At 45.9% G+C, this 18,624-nt stretch overlaps 1 protein-coding gene across 1 annotated transcript; it reads left to right on the top strand.

The window, feature by feature from the left end:
- Positions 1-5,830: 5,830 nt before the first annotated feature.
- LOC146694740 (olfactory receptor 52K1-like) lies at positions 5,831-12,614 on the top strand. The gene is made up of 2 exons (XM_085431046.1): positions 5,831-6,573; positions 12,404-12,614. Exons 1-2 carry the CDS (start codon positions 5,831-5,833, stop codon positions 12,612-12,614), a joined length of 954 nt encoding a protein of 317 aa, XP_085287172.1.
- Positions 12,615-18,624: the final 6,010 nt, after the last annotated feature.

Below are 18,624 nucleotides of genomic sequence, written 5' to 3'. Positions count from 1 at the left end.
AACTAGGCGCTCAAAAGACTTCATGACCACAGATGTCAGAGCCACGGGTCTGTAGTCATTTAGTCCAGTGATCCTAGGTTTCTTGGGGACAGGGATTATGGTGGAGGACTTGAAGCAGGCAGGCACATGACATGCCTGCAGTGAGGAGTTGAAGATGCCAGAAAACACTGGGGCCAGCTCGTTTGCAGTGTCTGAGGGTGGCAGGAGACACACCGTCTGGGCCGGGAGCTTTCCGAGCATTCAGGTTCTTAAACTGCTTCCTCACATCTGCTTCATGAATATGAAGAGTTGTGGTGGGAGGAGGTGGTGTGAAATCCTCTTTTGTGTGGGGTGAGGAGGGGGGTGTTGTAGGTGAACGGTTTGAAGGTGGTGATGGCTCTATGGAGGGGGGAGAGGTGGGGGAATGAGTGTCCAAAGTGTCTCTATTGTTGGGGCCGTTGGAGGTGTGAAGGCTGCCTGATGGCTCGTCTAAACGGCAGTAAAAGTCGTTTAGGGTGTTGGCTAAGAGCAAGTCGTCAGTGGAGTGGGGGGTTTTAGGCTTGTAGTTGGTGATATTCCTAAAACCTTTCCACACAGAGGCCGAGTCATTCTCTGAGATCTGCTGCTGCATCTTCTCAGAGTGCTGATGTTTAGCAATGTCCACTTCTTTAGTGAACCTGTACTTGGCCTCTCTGTAGCAGTCCCTGTCTCCGCTTCTGAACGCCTTACTCTTTTCCAGCCACAGCTTTTTGAGTTTAGGAGTAAACCAGGGTTTGTCATTGTTATAACTCACCCTGGTGCGTGATGGCACGATGCTGTCCTCACAGAAGTGGATATAGGAGGTGACAGTGTCCGTAAACTCGTCCAAGCTGTTAGAAGCAGCCTTCATTGTGTCCCAGTCTGTAGACTCCAAACACGTGCGAAGCTCCTCCACAGCCTCGTTGCTCCACAGTTTTTTGGTCCTCACGACAGGTTTGGAGAGCTTCAGCCTCTGTCTGTACGCGGGGATTAGGTGGATCATGACGTGGTCAGAAAGTCCATGCACAGGAACTGGCAACTCAGTGGTAAAAAGCTTGCTGCTGCATTTTGCAAGTGACGGATATTGCAAGAGCCTGGCACCACAGTGCTAGAAGGGTTTGCTGCTGCTTTTGCACCAATAGATGCGGAGAAACTTTCAACTTGTTGGTAGGAAAACTTGATGCTGTGTTTGCAAATGAGTGATAAATGAGAACCTGGCAATCCAATGCCTATTTTGTTTTAGTCTATGCAGAGAAACTGGGAGCCAAGAGCATGCTGGTTTTTGCTATGGAGGGATGGAGGGGAAAGGAACTGGCAACCCAGTGTTTTTTGGTTTTTTTGCCTCCCCCAGTCTATGCAGAGAAACTGGCAGTTTGATGGTAGGAAGTTTGCTGCTGCATTTGTGAGTGACAGTGACAGAACCTGGCATCCCCATGCCAACTTGCTTGTGCACTTAGTGAAAGGCGGGATGGAAAACATCAAAACTGGCATCCCATGGCTAGCAGAGATAAACAACGATGGAGGAGCAGTAGAGCATGGAACTAGTGTTAGCTTTCCAGCTTGCATTAATTTAACTGTGATTAATATGTTTTGAAGCTGAACTTTAATCTCAGCCAAACGGATTTACTCAGGAACAAATACAACACTGAAATAAACCAAACATTAACATTTAGAAGTTATCTAAGTGACTTATATATCATGTTTAACCTGAGTAGCGATATCTTTCTATTAATAAAAAATAGTATACCTATATGCCTGAATAAAAACACACAGGTGAGATGTTAAAAGGCTTATATTTTTTATTTTAATATTTTAAAATTACAACAGACAGTCACTGGGGTTTGGAAGAGAACTGAACAAATATTTAAAATATAATCTGATCATTTTTGGAGCAGGATTCTGAAACTCTAGGATTTACCTTGCTGTTTTTGTTCCAGGTGAAAATGTTAAAATATTTTTAAGGTTAGATTTAATTCAGAGTCAGCTAATCTCAGCCAAACCAATTCACTCACGAACAAATAAAACACAAAATAAACCAAACATTAACATTTAAAAGTTATCTAAGAGACTTATAGATCATGTTCAACCTGAGTAGTGAAAGACCGTGGGAGGTTTGAAAAAGATGTGCCGGGAGTTCGCTGTTCTCACCGGGCTCTAGTGTCCCTTGACCTCCCGGTCAACTATCAAGCTGGTGGGTAACAGACGTCTTGGAAAACGTCGGGGCACTTTTGCAGATATGTGATGTCTTGATAAACCGAGAAGATATTTGAAGTTTATGGTTGCTGTCGGATACTCGATGGTCGGTTGTGTCGTGTGTCTGGCGACACTCTCGATGGAGGACATTGAACGACATCTACCAATTCTGAACCACGGTAACAGAGTTCTGGCTGATTGGAGCTGGTTCGGACCTGGCTTATCAAAGAACAAGAAGCGTCTACAGCTGTTCAAAATCCCACAAGGTGGCCGACATGATAGACGATGGGCAGGGCTGTGAGTACTCAGACTGTGTTTATTGAACACAATATGGATAAGATCTTGGAGAAGAACAACGGGAATTGAGAGACCTGGTGACCAGTGACGGACATTAGACCAACTGTAAAATTGGAAGCTGTTTGTTCGCACTAACCAAACCAACTACCATATTCATATCATGCGGCCCTGGCGCCAACTGGATGCTCAAGGCAAAAGCTGACGGGAATAACAAAACTCTCCCTTAGATAATAAGACTGTTGTGACTTTCGTCCTCCTCATTCAAGGCCACCCGCGTCGACCTAAGATTGTTGACTTTTGCCTAACTGAGTGAAGGGACACTTTCTCTCGGCTGAACACGGAACAACCACACACTCACGCTTACACGCGCATGTACACTGACACATACCGACACTAACCGCCCCACCCCATCCAAACGCCTTCAAAGCTTATGTCTTCTATGTTGTGAGATGTGATGATTCATGAGCTCAGTCTGGGGGGAGTTCTTTTTTTTTTCCTCGTCTTTCCTCATGTTGTGCATTTTCTATGGTTTTGGTTTGGGTCGCTGCTCGTGTGGTCGACTGGCCAGTCAGTGTGGAAAAACTTTTCTAGCAGTCCTTCACAAACAGGGAACAGTCTGTCTATTCTCTCCATCTGTCAGCTGCTGCTGGCTCTTCCTCCTCCTCTTCCTCACACACTGCTGAGTTTGTCCTGGTGGATCATCAGGGGTGCAAAGCCTCACAGATGATGTGCAGCAGTGGGTCCCTCAGTCTGTCCTCACTCTGGACACTTGCAGTTGTCACACATGGAAATCAAATGTGTGATAAGCTGCAGGATTCAAACACAAGTGTAACTTATAAACACATGTTCATACTTTTATTCCACAATCAGAGAGAAAGAAACAGAGAGAGAGTGCAGGACAGACAGACAGGTGGCAGTCTCAGGTGTACACACTGCTACACAACAGCACAGAGAAGCAGGATTTAGTGTTTGTGTTATTACGAGTGTAAACAAGAAGAGTTCCAGATGGTGCAGTGGACACATGTGTGACTGCTGTGATTAAAGCATCTTTCTTTCAGCTTAACGAGTGAACCGTCAGCTCGTTCAAACACACGTTAAAGTCCGTTTGGCTCGACACCACCGAACAGAGGCAGCAATATAACACAGCTCACATTAACAGTGCAGTGAATCCTGCTTGTGCCGTGATGTTCAGGACTGCAAACCGAGCAGCATCACTGACTTTCAGCTTGTTGTGTTTGTGGATATATGACTGACTTTAATTATCCATGAAATCATCACAATCTCTGTAAGATTAAGGTCGACTATTGAACGGCGCATATTTAAAGGCTTTAAAACCAAGTTAGTACAAACATCACTAATGTCACATGACTTTGCCGACATGTGACCAACAGTAATGTTTTAATGTTCTTCATTATTAAACATTTGTACATAAATAAGTGACACAATATTCAGTACTTACTTTTAAAAGTTTACTCTTTGGCTGCCCCGCTTCAGCCATCTGCCGTTTTTTTCAAAAAAATTATCCACACCCACCGCGCTATGAATTGTAGGATGGGTAGGCGCAGGAAGGATACACCTCCAATCTTTCAAATTTGGGGAAGCACAGATTTTTGGCCACATTTGGAGCAGGCTTCGAATTGGGGCAGTCTTCGTCACGTCACTGTGATGTAATTGGGCTTTAAATGCAGCCTCCGAAGGATGCAGACCCTAAATTGGGACACAGCTATTGAGACAGGCCCTGTTTGTCTGCCTGCCCCTCTGTGTGTATGTTTCCATTACTTCCTGTTTTACTTTGGTAGTCTCCTGTCTGTGTGTACCATATTTTGCTTTGGTTCTCTTATTTTGAAGGTACCTTCGTTCTCTGTCTCACGTGTTATGTTTAGCTTTGCGTCCTCTGTCTCATTGTGTGTAATTTACCCAAGCTGAGTTTCCTGTTCAATTCAATTTTATTTATATAGCGCCAAATCACAACATAAGTCGCCTCAAGGCGCTTCATAGATACAGAGAAAAACCCAACAATCATATGACCCCCTATGAGCAGCACTTTGGCGACAGTGGGAAGGAAAAACTCCCTTTTAACAGGAAGAAACATCTGGCAGAACCAGGCTCAGGGAGGGGCGGGGCCATCTGCTGTGATTGGTTGGGGTGAGAGAAGGAAGACAGGATAAAGACATGCTGTGGAAGAGAGACAGAGGTTAATAACAGATATGATTCAATGCAGAGAGGTCTGTTAACACATAGTGAGTGAGAAAGGTGACTGGAAAGGAAAAACTCAATGCATCATGGGAATCCCCGGCAGCCTACGTCTATTGCAGCATAACTAAGGGAGGATCCAGGGTCACCTGGTCCAGCCCTCTCATGTCTCGTTATAGAAATGTTTCATGCCATTCATTTCTTATATTTCTTCTCTGGCAGGTATTTGCTGTTAAGCAGACAAGAAGTTATCTCACTGCATTGGCTGAGTTCATGTCTGCTTAAGGTTTGTCTCTCTTCGAGCTCAGCTCTCTTTTCACTATGATGTTGACAATATTTCATGTTAAGAATTTTCTTGAAAATGTTTTGAATGTTTTGAATGCTGCTGTTTTCAGGTTGTTTTCAAGTAAAACCACGGGGCGATCGTGGCTCAAGAGTTGGGAGTTCGCCTTGTAATCGGAAGGTTGCCGGTTCGAGCCCCGGCTCGGACAGTCTCGGTCGTTGTGTCCTTGGGCAAGACACTTCACCCGTTGCCTACTGGTGGTGGTCAGAGGGCCCAGTGGCGCCAGTGTCCGGCAGCCTCGCCTCTGTCAGTGCGCCCCAGGGTGGCTGTGGCTATAATGTAGCTTTCCATCACCAGTGTGTGAATGTGTGTGTGACTGGATATGTAAAGCGCTTTGGGGTCCTTAGGGACTAGTAAAGCGCTATATAAATACAGACCATTTACCATTTAAAAGTGAAGTAGGCCTCCGTGCTTCCCCTCGAATATTTCTGTTTTCCCTGTCAGTGGACAAAGCTCAGCAAGAGGAAATGATTCACTGCTACCATGTCTTACACAATGCATGTTACAGAGCAGACAACTGGACCTGGACATCACTTAGCACATGGAGCAACACAACATAACTAATGATTCATCTTAACAGCTTGAAGAGTTTCATACAGGATGTGTGTTGTAGTGTGGAGTATTAATAGATCATCATTGACATCATTTAATATCTCAGTGATGCTGTTTGCTCTTTAATGTTGTCTAAATACACTCAGTTCAGTTTTATTTGTATATCACCAAATGGAGGTTTAATTAAAGGTTAAAGGTTTCTTTCTCTTTGTTTTCAGGCTGGTTGAACGGAAAACCTTTTAGGAAAGAGGGAGCATGGAGAACGTCTCTTTGCACACACATTTTATCCTGGATGGCTTTAGTGAACTCGGAGAGCTGAGGCCGTTCCTCTTCATCCCGTTCTCCTTCATGTTTGTTGTGTCACTGTTTGCTAACTCCCTGCTGGTGTACGTGATCGTTTCACAGAGAAGCCTCCACTCGCCGATGTACATCCTCATTGCCAGCATGGCGTGCATTGACCTCAGCCTCCCTGTATTCTTTGTTCCCCACATGCTGCTGAGCTTCCTGTTCGACTGGAGGGGGATCTCTCTCATCGGCTGCCTTGTTCAGATGCACTTCATCCACTTTTTTGGAACTTTTCAGTCCACTCTGCTGGTATGGATGGCTCTGGATCGCTACTTTGCCATCTGCACACCCCTTTACTACCACAATCACATGATCTTATCGAGATTCATTGCATTTTTAATACCACTTGTTGTCAGAAATGTTCTCATGATCACACTCCTTGTATGTCTGGCTGGAAAATTGCCATTCTGTTTGAGAAATGTGATAAACCACTGTTTCTGTGAGCACATGGCCTTGGTGGAGCTGGCCTGTGGAAGCACCACCATCAATAACCTCGTGGGTTTGATGGCCGTGTTTCTCATTCCTGTTCTTGACTTTGTCTTCATCGCTGCCTCCTATGTGGTGATATTCAGCTCTGTGCTGAAGTCTAGCAGGTCAGGTGTAAAAGCACTTCACACCTGCATCACTCACATCATGGTCATCACAGTCAGCCTCATTCCAATAGTGTAAGTGCCTTTGTCTTAGTGGCATTTTAAGATGGCGGCGCGCACAGACGCAGCGGCCCGGAGCTCCTACACTTTTGCACTTTTGGTGGTACTGTGTATTATTTCACACAGTCTGGGGTTACTTCAATACAACAGAGATGATCTACTACAACTAAGCCGTGGAGATCTTCAACTAACATCCGAGTATCTCATCCCCCCGGAGATCGTTAAGCAACCCCCGGGCTACCCGCAACAGCAAGCCGCAGGAGGAGACGTTGCGAGCGGAGGCAGAAGAGAGGCAAGCGGGGAGGCCTGTGGGCACGGCTAAAGACTAGTCCGTTTAAACCACCACTCCCGATCATATTCCTCTCCAACGCCCGTTCAATCCGTTACAAACTGGATGAAATACGACTGCAGATCGCCACTCGACGGACTTTTAATAACTGTTCGTGCATGATTTTCACTGAAACCTGGCTGGACAGCGCCATTCCCGATGCGGCTATCGATCTAGCAGGCCGCACCGCCTATCGAGCCGACAGGTCTGCGGACTCGGGTAAGAAGACTGGCGGGGGGCTGTGCATCTATATTAACAACCTTTGGTGCACGAACGTCACGGTAACGGAAAAACTGTGCAGTACAGAGGTAGAACTGTTGGTGTTAAAGTGCCGTCCATTCTATCTCCCTCGGGAATTTTCTGCCGTTTACATCTGCGCTGTTTACATTCCACCAGATGCTAATGCTAAGCTAGCGTTAGCACAATTGAGCAGCAGCATCAATAACAGCCTGGTAGCACACCCGGACAGTGTCTTTATTGCGGCTGGGGATTTTAACCACGCGGACCTGAAATCTGTACTTCACAATTTCCACCGTAATGTGAAGTGTGCTACCAGAGGAGATAGAACGTTGGACCAGGTGTACACCAACATGGCGAATGCGTACAGAGCCCAGGCTTATCCCCACCTGGGTCTGTCAGACCATCTCTCCCTTCTGCTACACCCAATATACACACAAAAGATCAAGAGCACTGGGATTACAACCAAAACCGTGAGAACATGGCCGCAGGACGCTATTCCGATGCTTCAGGACTGTTTCCACTGCACAGACTGGGATGTATTCAAGGTGCAGGACACTGACAATCGTGTCGCATTGGACAGTTACACCTCCACTGTCTTGGACTACATCTGTTTCTGTGTGGACAATGTAACAACTTGGAAACGATTCCGTGTGTTCCCTAATAATCCACCCTGGATGACACACGGAGTTCAACAACTTATTCGAACAAGGAACAACGCTTTCAAATCCGGGGACCAGGAGGCATACAGTGCTGCCAGGGCCAACCTGAGAAGAGGCATCAAGACTGCCAAGCAGCAGCACAGGAGGCGTATCGAGGCCAGGTTTGAGAACAACACAAACCCAAGGCAGGTCTGGGAGGGCATCAGGGCTATCACGGACTACAAAATTAAGAACACCATCACCCTCGATGGTAGTAATGGTGGGTGAGATGGTGGATGCGCACTAAGCTGAGCTATGTCTTCCGAGCCTACGGAAAACTGCTGGACGGGCTCACCTGAGCCTCCAGCGAGGACAGAAACCGGTGCAGGGGCCTGCTGGGCAGTAGCCGCTCCCATCCGCGGAATAGGCACGGGCGCAGAGACTAGCGGAGCCTCAGCCGGCCTGGAAACTGGAGCAGGGACAAACTGGGCCCTAGCCCCCCTCACCCGAGGAACTGATATAGGTGCAGGAGACGGCTGGACCGCAGCTGCCCTGGGCGGAGGAGCACCGGAAGGCAAAGGAGCAGGCTCACTGAAAACTGGTTCATCAAAAATAGGTGATGACTCTTTCCCACCATGTTTAACAGTCCATACAGTCTTAGGTTTAGCAGTGTTCACAGTCTCAGAAAAAACAGACTCGGCAAACTTGGGTTTTAGCTTGTTCCCACTCCAACAAGCAGACCTCGAACTAAAAATCCCAGACGAATGCTTATTGTGATGAACTAGCGTGGGAGGATTCAAACCAAAACTGGCCTCCCAATCCAAATCCTCGTCGAGAAAAGAAATCCCGAAAGTGTCTGAGGTAAGTTCATAGTCTTTACTGTTTAACAGCTCAGGTGGAGTTTGGAAGGTGTAGTCCTTTTGACTCACCACCGGAGGTTGCTCAGACGTGTCCATATGACGGCGACGTGAGCGCCGTTTCCTTTGGGCAGAGGTAGCTGGCGGCGTTAGCAACTGAGCCTCCGGTGCACAGAATGGTGACGCTGAGGCCGGAGCGTGAGCGCCTGAAGCCACGCGGAGGACTTCCAACTGAAGCGGCCGCATCTTGAGTGCCAGCGGAGCAACAGGTGGAGACTTCTGACAGCTCTGGGGACCACCGAGAGCCAGCCGAGTGCCATGGAAAATGCGCACGACGTCAGGGGTGAGCCATGGCTTCCAGCGGAGTTCCTCCTCCAGCTGGGCAAAGGCTGCTCGGCGTCACTCCTGAAGTTCAATGTCTGCTGGGTCCATAGTATGGTCGTGATCTTCTGTTAGGTGACGGCTGTGTGCGGACAGGGATAGGACCCAAGATGCAGACTCCAGAGAGAAACTTAAACCAAAACAGCTTTAATGCTGAACTCAAACATAACATAACTGGAAAAAGGTCAAAAATAAACTAATACCGGTGGATTGACAAAACACACAGCTAAATAAACGGCAGATCACGACACGGACACAGAGAAACACAGGGCTTAAATACACAGAGGGAGCAATCAGGGAATGAGTAACAGGAGGGAAACACAGCTGGGGCAAATCAGGCCTAACGAGACAAGGAGAAGCGAAACCAGATACATTAACATCAGACATGGACTTTCAAAGTAAAACAGGAAACCCATAACAAAGACTGAACAAAAGACACAGACTCACATGCAGGCACTACAACAGAGGGAACAGAGACGTGGGACCAGGGCAGACACAGACACTGACTGGACACGGGGATATAGCAACTAAGGATACACAGAGACGCGAACTAGACAAGGGGAGACAGCTGACAGGGGAGACAGAGCAGCTAGAGAAGACAGAGACATAAACTATAAGACAGAACCAAGAAACCAAAGACTGAAAATAATAAATAATAAAATAAACTCAAAAACCCTGGGTCAACGACCCAGGCATCCTAACAGCCCCTACCCGATTATAAACCTGATCACACCTGGGAGGTCCCAGAGGCCAATAAGAGGGCCTGGAAGACCACAGAGAGGAGAGGCTTGAGGGGAGGCTTGAGCGACGGGCAGGAGTGAGCGGTGTCAGGCGGCGCCGGCGCCTGCAAGCCGAAGGGCTGGCGAAGCTTGGTGTCAGCAGTGCGGGAGGACGATACAGCACCAGCGACTAGGGACGCAGAGCGAACAGTCGGATGGCAGTAGCAACAAGAGCCCAGCTTGTGCACTGCGGGAGAGCAGAGGCGGCGAGACAGCTGGTGCCGATTTGCAGTTTTAAAGAAGCGGCGAGCGGAATTGAGAGCTCTGCCCACCCGGGGTAAGTCTTCGACTTATCCCCTTTTTATGAATGAAAACTGCTTGAAAAGAATAGTGACTGCCGCTCCCTCCCTTCCTTCAGCGTACTGGGATGCGGAATGCAGGGAGGAAGGCGAGGACTCCGCTGGGTTTCCCTTTTACACCACTTCGCTGGATTTTTTAGTTCTTTGTGACTTTTATATCGTGGCGGATGCCACTGGACTTTTAATGTTGTGTTTTATTGATTTTTATTGTGTTACCCCTTGGCCAGGGTTGTTTTAATTGCTTTTGCATTTTTAATTGTTTGTATAATAAATTATATTTTAATTATACAGTTTTTAATTCAGTGCATTCCCTCGGCGGCTCCACTGCTCCGTCCGTTTTTGAGGAGGGTTTCCCTTCTAGAATAACACCTGTGTTAAATCACAAATACATCCGTTACATATACTGCAGGAAAAAGGAAAAAACAATCCTATGATGCAAATTTGCAAAGAAAACATCAGGTGCATCAAAATAAACTATTTCCAGCTGTGCAATTCGAGTTCTAAGCATCCCAGCAACTATTCAGAAAAGCATAAAGTCAAACATGACCTATAAAAACACCAGTATAGGCTTTTAAGGCCTACAAGTAAAAAACTATATTTCCACGAAAATGACGTCACTTCCGGTTTCGGGCAGGAAATGCGGACATGCCATCGTTCGCGCTGACGTCTGTTTCAATGTGGGAAGTGCTATGAACAGCTGATCGGATCGGCAAAGCGTGTTTCTGGAATATCGTGTTTTTGTTCCTGCAAGCGCTTTTTATGCAGTTTTTGCAAAGCTTTATGTGGAAGGAAACCGTGACCGAGGACAAGCTGATGGCGTAAGATGTAAGTACAACTCCTCCGGTTTCATATGCAAAAAAAATTATTGCGCTAGCTTACAGGGTTCAGGTTTTACAGGGATTTAAAAATAGTTACGCAAAACGGAGCATGCTGCTCCGACTGGCTTTAAAGGGTTAAGTAGTGGATGAGTTTAGGCAATGAAACACGTGTGTGATTAACTTCAGGTGAGAGGGCCAGGGGCGGGAGCCCGCAATGAGCTCCGCCCCAGCGAGACACGGCAAGCGTGAGAGAGGTAGATGTAAACAAGAAACATGTAGCCAACCTGAGTCAGCCAGGCAGACACGGGGACCATGACAGGCATTGTACGGCAGTTGTTTTGTTGGCTCTCAATTTTGACAGCCCTATTAAAGATTAATATCAGTTTGTACATGCTCCAGAAGACGGAGTGTTTACTCAGAGCTGTTGTTCAGCAACTTTGTGCCCTTGTGTTACTCGCAACAAACTATAGGACAGGGGTGCAACAACTAGAGTCATGGTGCCACGACAATAACTTGGTCTTAAACACCAAAAAGACCAAGGAGATCATTGTAGATTTCCGGAGGAAGGGTCATAACAACCATCTGCCTCTCTTCATTGGCAGTGAGGCGGTGGAGAGGGTGAGCAGTTTTAAATTCTTGGGGGTAACTGTGACCGAGGACCTGTCCTGGGGCAACCATATCACCTCAGTTGTACGGAAGGCCCAACAGCGCCTCTACTACCTGAGGAGACTGCGGAGCGCACACATTCCCAGATCTCTGATGTTGAACTTCTACAACTGTGCCATCAGCAGCGTTCTGACGTATGGATTTCTAGTGTGGTTCCCCAGCTGCACCAAGGCCGATCAGCAAGCACTCCAGCGGGTGGTGAAAGAAGCTGGCAGAATTATTGGAACAAGTCTGCCAGAGATCAGTAATATCTTCCCCACTCGCTGTCTGAGGAGGGTGCACAGTATCCTGCGGGACCAACATCACCCTGCGCGCCACCTTTTCCATCTGCTGCCCTCAGGGAGAAGGTACAGGTCTATACAGGCCAGAACATCCAGACTGGCCAACAGCCTGTATCCACAGGCTGTGAGGCTCCTGAACTCTCTGCCCCCCTCTCACGGACAATAACCATATCCAACTTCTTAATAGCAATGAACTGGTCTGCATTGGTGCATCATATCTTTATTCTCTTCCCCCTCCTGCCCCCCCCCCCTTTCTTAAATAGATAACTATCATATCTGATATCATATCTCACAGTACAATAATATTGAATGGGTTGCATTGTTGTATTTTGTCATGTTTCTCAGGTCTTTGTCTGAATTTCTACGAACATTATTGCTAAGGATTGTCTTATTGCATTGGAGTCACACTGGGTTAAATATGTACACTTGGGTTTTAAGGGGTATTTATTATTTTCTTCTTTTTTTGGGTTGTATGGAAGCCCCAAACGCAATTTCATTGTTCTTGACAATGACAATAAATAAATAAATACTAAATACTAAATACTAAATTCTGGCTCTGACTGCTTTCCTGTCATATCGGATCAGAAACGGCCTCCCTGCAGCCAGTCGAGTTTTCTTCAGCACCATGTACCTGCTTTTTCCAAGCTGTTTCAACCCAGTTGTCTACGGCATTAGGACCAATGAGATCCGACAGCACATCCTCAAGAGACTGACTTGCTGTCACATTTGCCAGATGAGCCCAGTTACTAACAAATGATTATCAAAAGGCCAACTCCCCAGCTGTCTCATGAAAACTTCAGTTTTTTATACGTCCTCATCAAGCAGGGCACTATTCGAGATGCTCTATTCTTAACCCTAAAATGAAAGGTGAAAGGTGTACTCCACTCCTATGACTAGGGATTTTCACAAGATGCTAGTACATGTTGAATTTGATGTGTTCATTTGTATTAGAGCGTGCAAAAACTAAAACAGTGAAAGAGCTGTCTCCTTCTTCAAATCCATCTTGAAGAAGGCACATAGATCATGGTTGAAAGGCAAAGAAAGGAACACTAAAGAATCTGTTTCCTTGAAAAGTGTTTATTCATTCATTAGATCCAACAAGGAAGAGTTAGACTGAATGAATGCCCCTTTAGGTCAGCGGCATTCAATTAAAATTTAAGGAGGTCCAGATAACGAAAATTTCCACATGCATTATAATAATGTACCAGTGTCTGAATATACTCAACAACTGATGGTCAATTAAAATAAATAAAATACAATTCAGAATTATTTAATTTGTGTTTATTATTTAATTTCATAACCAGGAAGATAATATAATGAAAAATAATAATCAAATGTTCTGTTACGTTTCAAGTAAAACTATAAAAAGTTGCATTTCCTGCGAAAATGCAGCGTGACTGCCGTGTAAATGGTAAATGGCCTGTATTTATATAGCGCTTTTCTAGTCCCTAAGGACCCCAAAGCGCTTTACACAACCTGTCATCCACCCATTCACACACACATTCACACACTGGTGATGGCAGCTACATTGTAGCCACAGCCACCCTGGGGCGCACTGACAGAGGCGAGGCTGCCGGACACTGGCGCCACCGGGCCCTCTGACCACCACCAGTAGGCAACGGGTGAAGTGTCTTGCCCAAGGACACAACGACCGAGACTGTCCAAGCCGGGGCTCGAACCGGCAACCTTCCGATTACAAGGCGAACTCCCAACTCTTGAGCCACGCTCGTGGATCCCATATAGCCCTGGCTTAATTAAGAGTCCGAAATAACTTACACGAGCCATGCTTTTTGAACGCAGGGTTCCTCTGTATACGCATGGGTATGATAGGCTGTGTTGTGTTTATATCTTTCAACTCTAATTAAATCTCTTACCAAACCCCTCCGCTGTGTTACTTCCTTTCTTAATAAATTAGGCTTTGAAATGTCTGGAACAATTAAGGCACCCTTTCGTGGTTGCTTCAGGGCCTTGTCAAGAACTTTGGTTTTTGTAGTCTTGTAGATACTCTGGGGTTATCCTCTCTTGTTGGGGTCTTCTTCCTTCCTCCTCATCATGATCTGATGGCGGAGCTTCTAAATCAATTTTCCAGCATTCACCATCTTAGCATTTCCATTTCCGTAAGTTTAATACAGAGCTCTGGTGTAACTGGTGTTATGTAGACTTCTGAGCATGTCCAACAAATTGACAGGATACATGTGGTGTAGGGAAGTTGGGAAAGCATTTGGGACTTGTGATTTTTAACATACACTGACTGGTTAAATTGGCAGTTTTGCTTTTATGCTCAGCTCTCTTTTCACCACAACATACTAGTACAGCTTCTGCATTACTGCAGATGCTGCACTGATCTGTCTGTTAATCTCTCTCCTTATGAATAACACCTAGAGATACTTAAACTCCTCCACTTGGGACACCAACTCTTCCCTGACCTGAAGTGTTCACCCAAACCAAGGCAGCTCTCTGGGTGCTCAGCACCCCCAAAGCGCTGATCCTAGAATCGCCCCTGCACTCTGCCATGACACCAGTCAGTCAGAAGTGCCAGCTTGATGCCAGATCCGGGCCAGACCCGTTTTCTATGAGCCTGGGCCAGATGGACCAAACCATAATCGGTCCAGATATGGCATGCCATCACATAAACAGTGCCATCTATGCCAGGCCTGGCCCACATCTGGATGACATACGACAGAGAGGAGATTGCTCGAGAAGGAATCACGTACACAGATTCAATCTGGGACAGCTTGCACATTGAACTGTCACTGAACTCTTCTCACTTTAAATAAAACGCACTGTCTATTCCTTCTAAATCTCCACTCCTGGGTCCTGGGTCGGCATGTTATGAAGGGACATTTCTCAGATAAGTTTCCCACACCAGTAAAAGAGTCCGACCGCCGGTGAGTGTGGGGAGTCTGACGGGCGCCATTGCTTTTTTTTTTTTTTTTTTTTTTTTTTTTTGTCCCGTTTGGATCTTTAGCATCAGAATTGTTGTCTTAAGGCCAAGATTTATTTTACCAAGTGGATCATCATGGCCTTGCCGTATTGGTCCATTTGATTGGCCTTTATTATAATTATGAATTTATTTTATTTTCAGTTGCTACAAACGGGACAGACATGACTGGGGGATAGGACAGGGAGAAAGAATGAAAGAAAGAGGGGGAGAGAAAGAAAACCAGAGGGGAGAAGAGACGGTGAGAAGGGGGGAAGAAAGAAAAAAAAAACAAACAAACAACAAAAAAAACAAAACACCTGGGTCACCTGTATGGAGAAAAAAAACAGAAGAGAAAGCAAACAACAAAGAGCAACATAATAAAAAAAACAGCACCATCACAATAAACTAGCTAGCAGTAGATATCAGTAGATACTAAATAATAAATGATATTGTGCAGCACGCAAGATAGACAGCGCACAGTGTGCTTTGAGGCAGCAGCCAAGAAAGCTGTAGTCCGCGTCTGTGAATACTCGTGTGTACACCTGTGTGCATACCTGTGTGGATCAGCATGCTTGCATTCCAAAGGTTTCTCCATGTAACGATCTGCTAGGGAGTGTGGGGGGGCCACAGCCCCGTCCTCCAGGGTATGAAGCAGGTATGGAGGAGATCAAAACTCCAGACATCCAGAGGACCGTCGCCATTGCTAACTTTGTTTCCCACCCAAGTTGTTCTGCTAAACTAATCTTTCGTTCTCTAACTCACCCATGCAGTGCTTTGATTGACTCAGGTGCAGAACAAAGTTTTCTGGACGAGCCACTAGCCTGTGAGTTAGGCTTCCCGGTGATGCCTCTACCAGAGACACTCCAAGTAGCAACGATCAACGGTAGCCCGCTGGCAGTAGTCACACACTGCACCGAGGACATCACTCTTTTCCTCTCCAGTAATCACACTGAACATATCATTCTTTTTCTTTTCAATGCTCCCCACACCGGATTGGTGTTGGGCTAGCCTTGGTTTAAACATCATAACCCTCAGATTGTTTGAGAGAGGGGTAGAATTACGGTTGGAGTTCTTTGTGCCCTGAACAGTTTTTGCGTTCTGCTACACCGAACAAAATGCCCGCTGCTCTACCTTACAATATAAAGCGCCTTGAAGCGACTGTTGTTGTGATTTGGCGCTATATGAATTGAATTGAATTGAATTGTCCTACTGAACCAGCCTCTTCCCTAGACCTGTCAGCAGTTCTGGAAGAGTATCATTATTTAGCTCCAGTTTTTTGTAAAGAAAAAGGTTGCTGAGAGATGGTGGTCTAGGGCAATGAAACAGAGGGAGAGGAGAGTCAGGATGGTTCAGAGAATTGAATGAATAACAGTCCAGTAACAGTCTGTATGTCTTACTTTGTCAGAAGGCAAAGTGATGCCAGACTGTGAGGTAGCAGCCTGGGTGAGTCCAGTCCAATAATCAACCTGTTGGAGTAGCGTTCAGGTAGCTGCTCTGTGGGTGGATTATATTCTTAAACTTAGTTACAGAATTCCAGAAAGACATCTACTGTGATGAAGTCTACTCTCCACTGCTGTGTAATCAATTATTGTAAATGTAAATGTTATCAGGAAATGATCAGACAGGAGAGGGTTTTCAGGAAACACTGTTACATGTTCAGTTTCTATGCCATATGTTAAAACAAGATCTAGAGTGTGATTAAAGTGGTGGGTGGGTTCTTTTACATTTTGAGAGAAACCAATTGAATCTAATAACACATTAGACTGTGTCACCCCATATGGAAAAGAAATAGAAAAACTTATAAAAGACTTGCATCAGCTTTAGCTTGCTTCATATGGTCAATCATATAAGGCTCATATGATTTACTCATGAACCCACATAGCAAGCAGGTCTGGCCCGGATCTGGTATCAAGCCGGCACTGCTGGCTGACTTCTGGCATGATAAGACGTATGTCATCCAGATATGGGCCAGGCCTGGCATAGGTGGCACTGTCTATGTGATGGCATGCCACATCTGGCTCATTTGTGGTTTGGTTTATGTGGCCCAGGCTTATAGAAAACAGGCCTGGCCCAGATCTGGCATCAAGCTGGCACTTCTGACTGACTGGTGTCATGGCAGAGTGTATGTCAACCAGATGTGCGCCAGGTCTGGCAATGACGCCACTGTTTATGCGATGGCATGCCATATCTGGCCCACATACCTCTAAAATGATGGCCCTTTGGTTGCCCAGACCAGGTTTTCCAGAGGTAATCCACACATGGGCCAGCAAAGGACCACCAGTGTGTCTGCAACTGGCCTTGTGCTGGCCAATGTGTGGGCCACCTTTGGCAAACCAGATCTGGGCCACCAAAGGGCCGTCATTCTTTGCGGTATGTGAACCTGTGAAGACTCCCCAGACCTGCTGGTACCAGGAGTCCAGCAGTCCACCTAAACAAAGGGCTTTTATAGCAGATACAGAGTAGGTGTCCTCCCATAGTATAAATCAGTAAGAGAAGGTATGACCTCTCTCATGACCTTAAGATGTGTGTTTATGCCACAGTGCTCTGGGAGGCACACAGAGTCTTTGCAGCCTGCTAAGGATCAAACATACTATCACTACACAATCGATTATACACCTCTAAGAATATATGGTTATATATTATATAAGCGCCTTGAGGCGACTTTTGTTGTGATTTGGCGCTATATAAATAAAATTGAATTGAATTGAATATTTCTAAGCATAAATAACAATCCAACAACATAAACCTAACAGGGACAGCTTGGAATAAAACTGTTAAGTGCACGTCACGGCAGTGTGCCATGCAGGACACATCTCCCTTCTAGAAGTGAATAAAAGTGTTAAATGATCTACTGAGCAGTGTGTTGTCTTCCATCAGATGCCTATGAGGAATCAAAAAACTTGGTGAAGTGTTGAGATGCAACACCTGCCTGTGGGATTTGTTTTGGTTGTTTTTTTCCTTCTCCCGTTTTTCTCCCTCTCCATTCCTGGTGTTGTTTAAGGAAGTTGCACTTCTGGAAGTCAGGCGCTGAAGGACGTCCGACCTGGAAGCACCTCTACGTGGGAGCTGAGTTGATTCAGCATCCCAGCTGTTGACAGACGGTGACAGTCAGCGCTGGAATATTTCACCAAGCCTGGTATTAACTCTGGTGTCTAAACTGAGTGAAGTGAGAGAAGAGACTGTTTGCTGTGTTTGCCTGCTCAAGGATTTCCAACAGGGAGGAAGGAGTTGAGGAATCATGAGCACAGGTCATTGCTGGGAAAGTGACAGAAGGTGGTACCATGCACCACAGGAGAAATGGGGAAGGCTCACTGATGATTGTTTGCACACTTGCATTGCCTATTGGACTAATTTATCACTGTAAATAAATTCACTGTCTGCTCTCCAAGAGTTCACATCTGGGTCCTCCCTTCCACCCACCCTGAAAAAATGCTATGTTGAGGACTTCTTTAAGTTGCTTGAAGACGTTTCACCTCTCATCTTCAGTTCTAAGGTCAAATGGTGGGGTGCAAGCTCCTTTGACTACGATGACCTGGATGACTGAGAACCTTCACAGACATATGTTGAGGATGTCATTTTTAGCTTCTACATGGATGTTAAAATCACCCACAATAATTATTTTATCTGAGCTGATCACTAAATCAGGTAAAAAGTCTGAGAAATCAGACAGAAACTCTGTGTAAGGCCCAGGTGGATGATAGATGATCAAACATTTGGGTATTCCAACTGAGGTAGACAAGGCTAAGCTCTTTGGTCCAGTTGTGGCTACTGTAATATTCTTTCTTTGTGATTTGTTTATGTTTAAGTAATTTTCGTTTGTTTTTTGTTTGTTCCTGGTGTAAAC

This window comes from Copadichromis virginalis, linkage group LG14 (genome assembly GCF_057382275.1).
Source record: "Copadichromis virginalis isolate Kocher_CV1m ecotype Utaka linkage group LG14, C_Virginalis_male_GT1.1, whole genome shotgun sequence".
NCBI lineage: Eukaryota > Metazoa > Chordata > Actinopteri > Cichliformes > Cichlidae > Copadichromis > Copadichromis virginalis.
The sequence above is the reverse complement of the archived record's forward strand: the minus strand, read 5'-3'. Positions and strand labels throughout refer to the sequence as shown.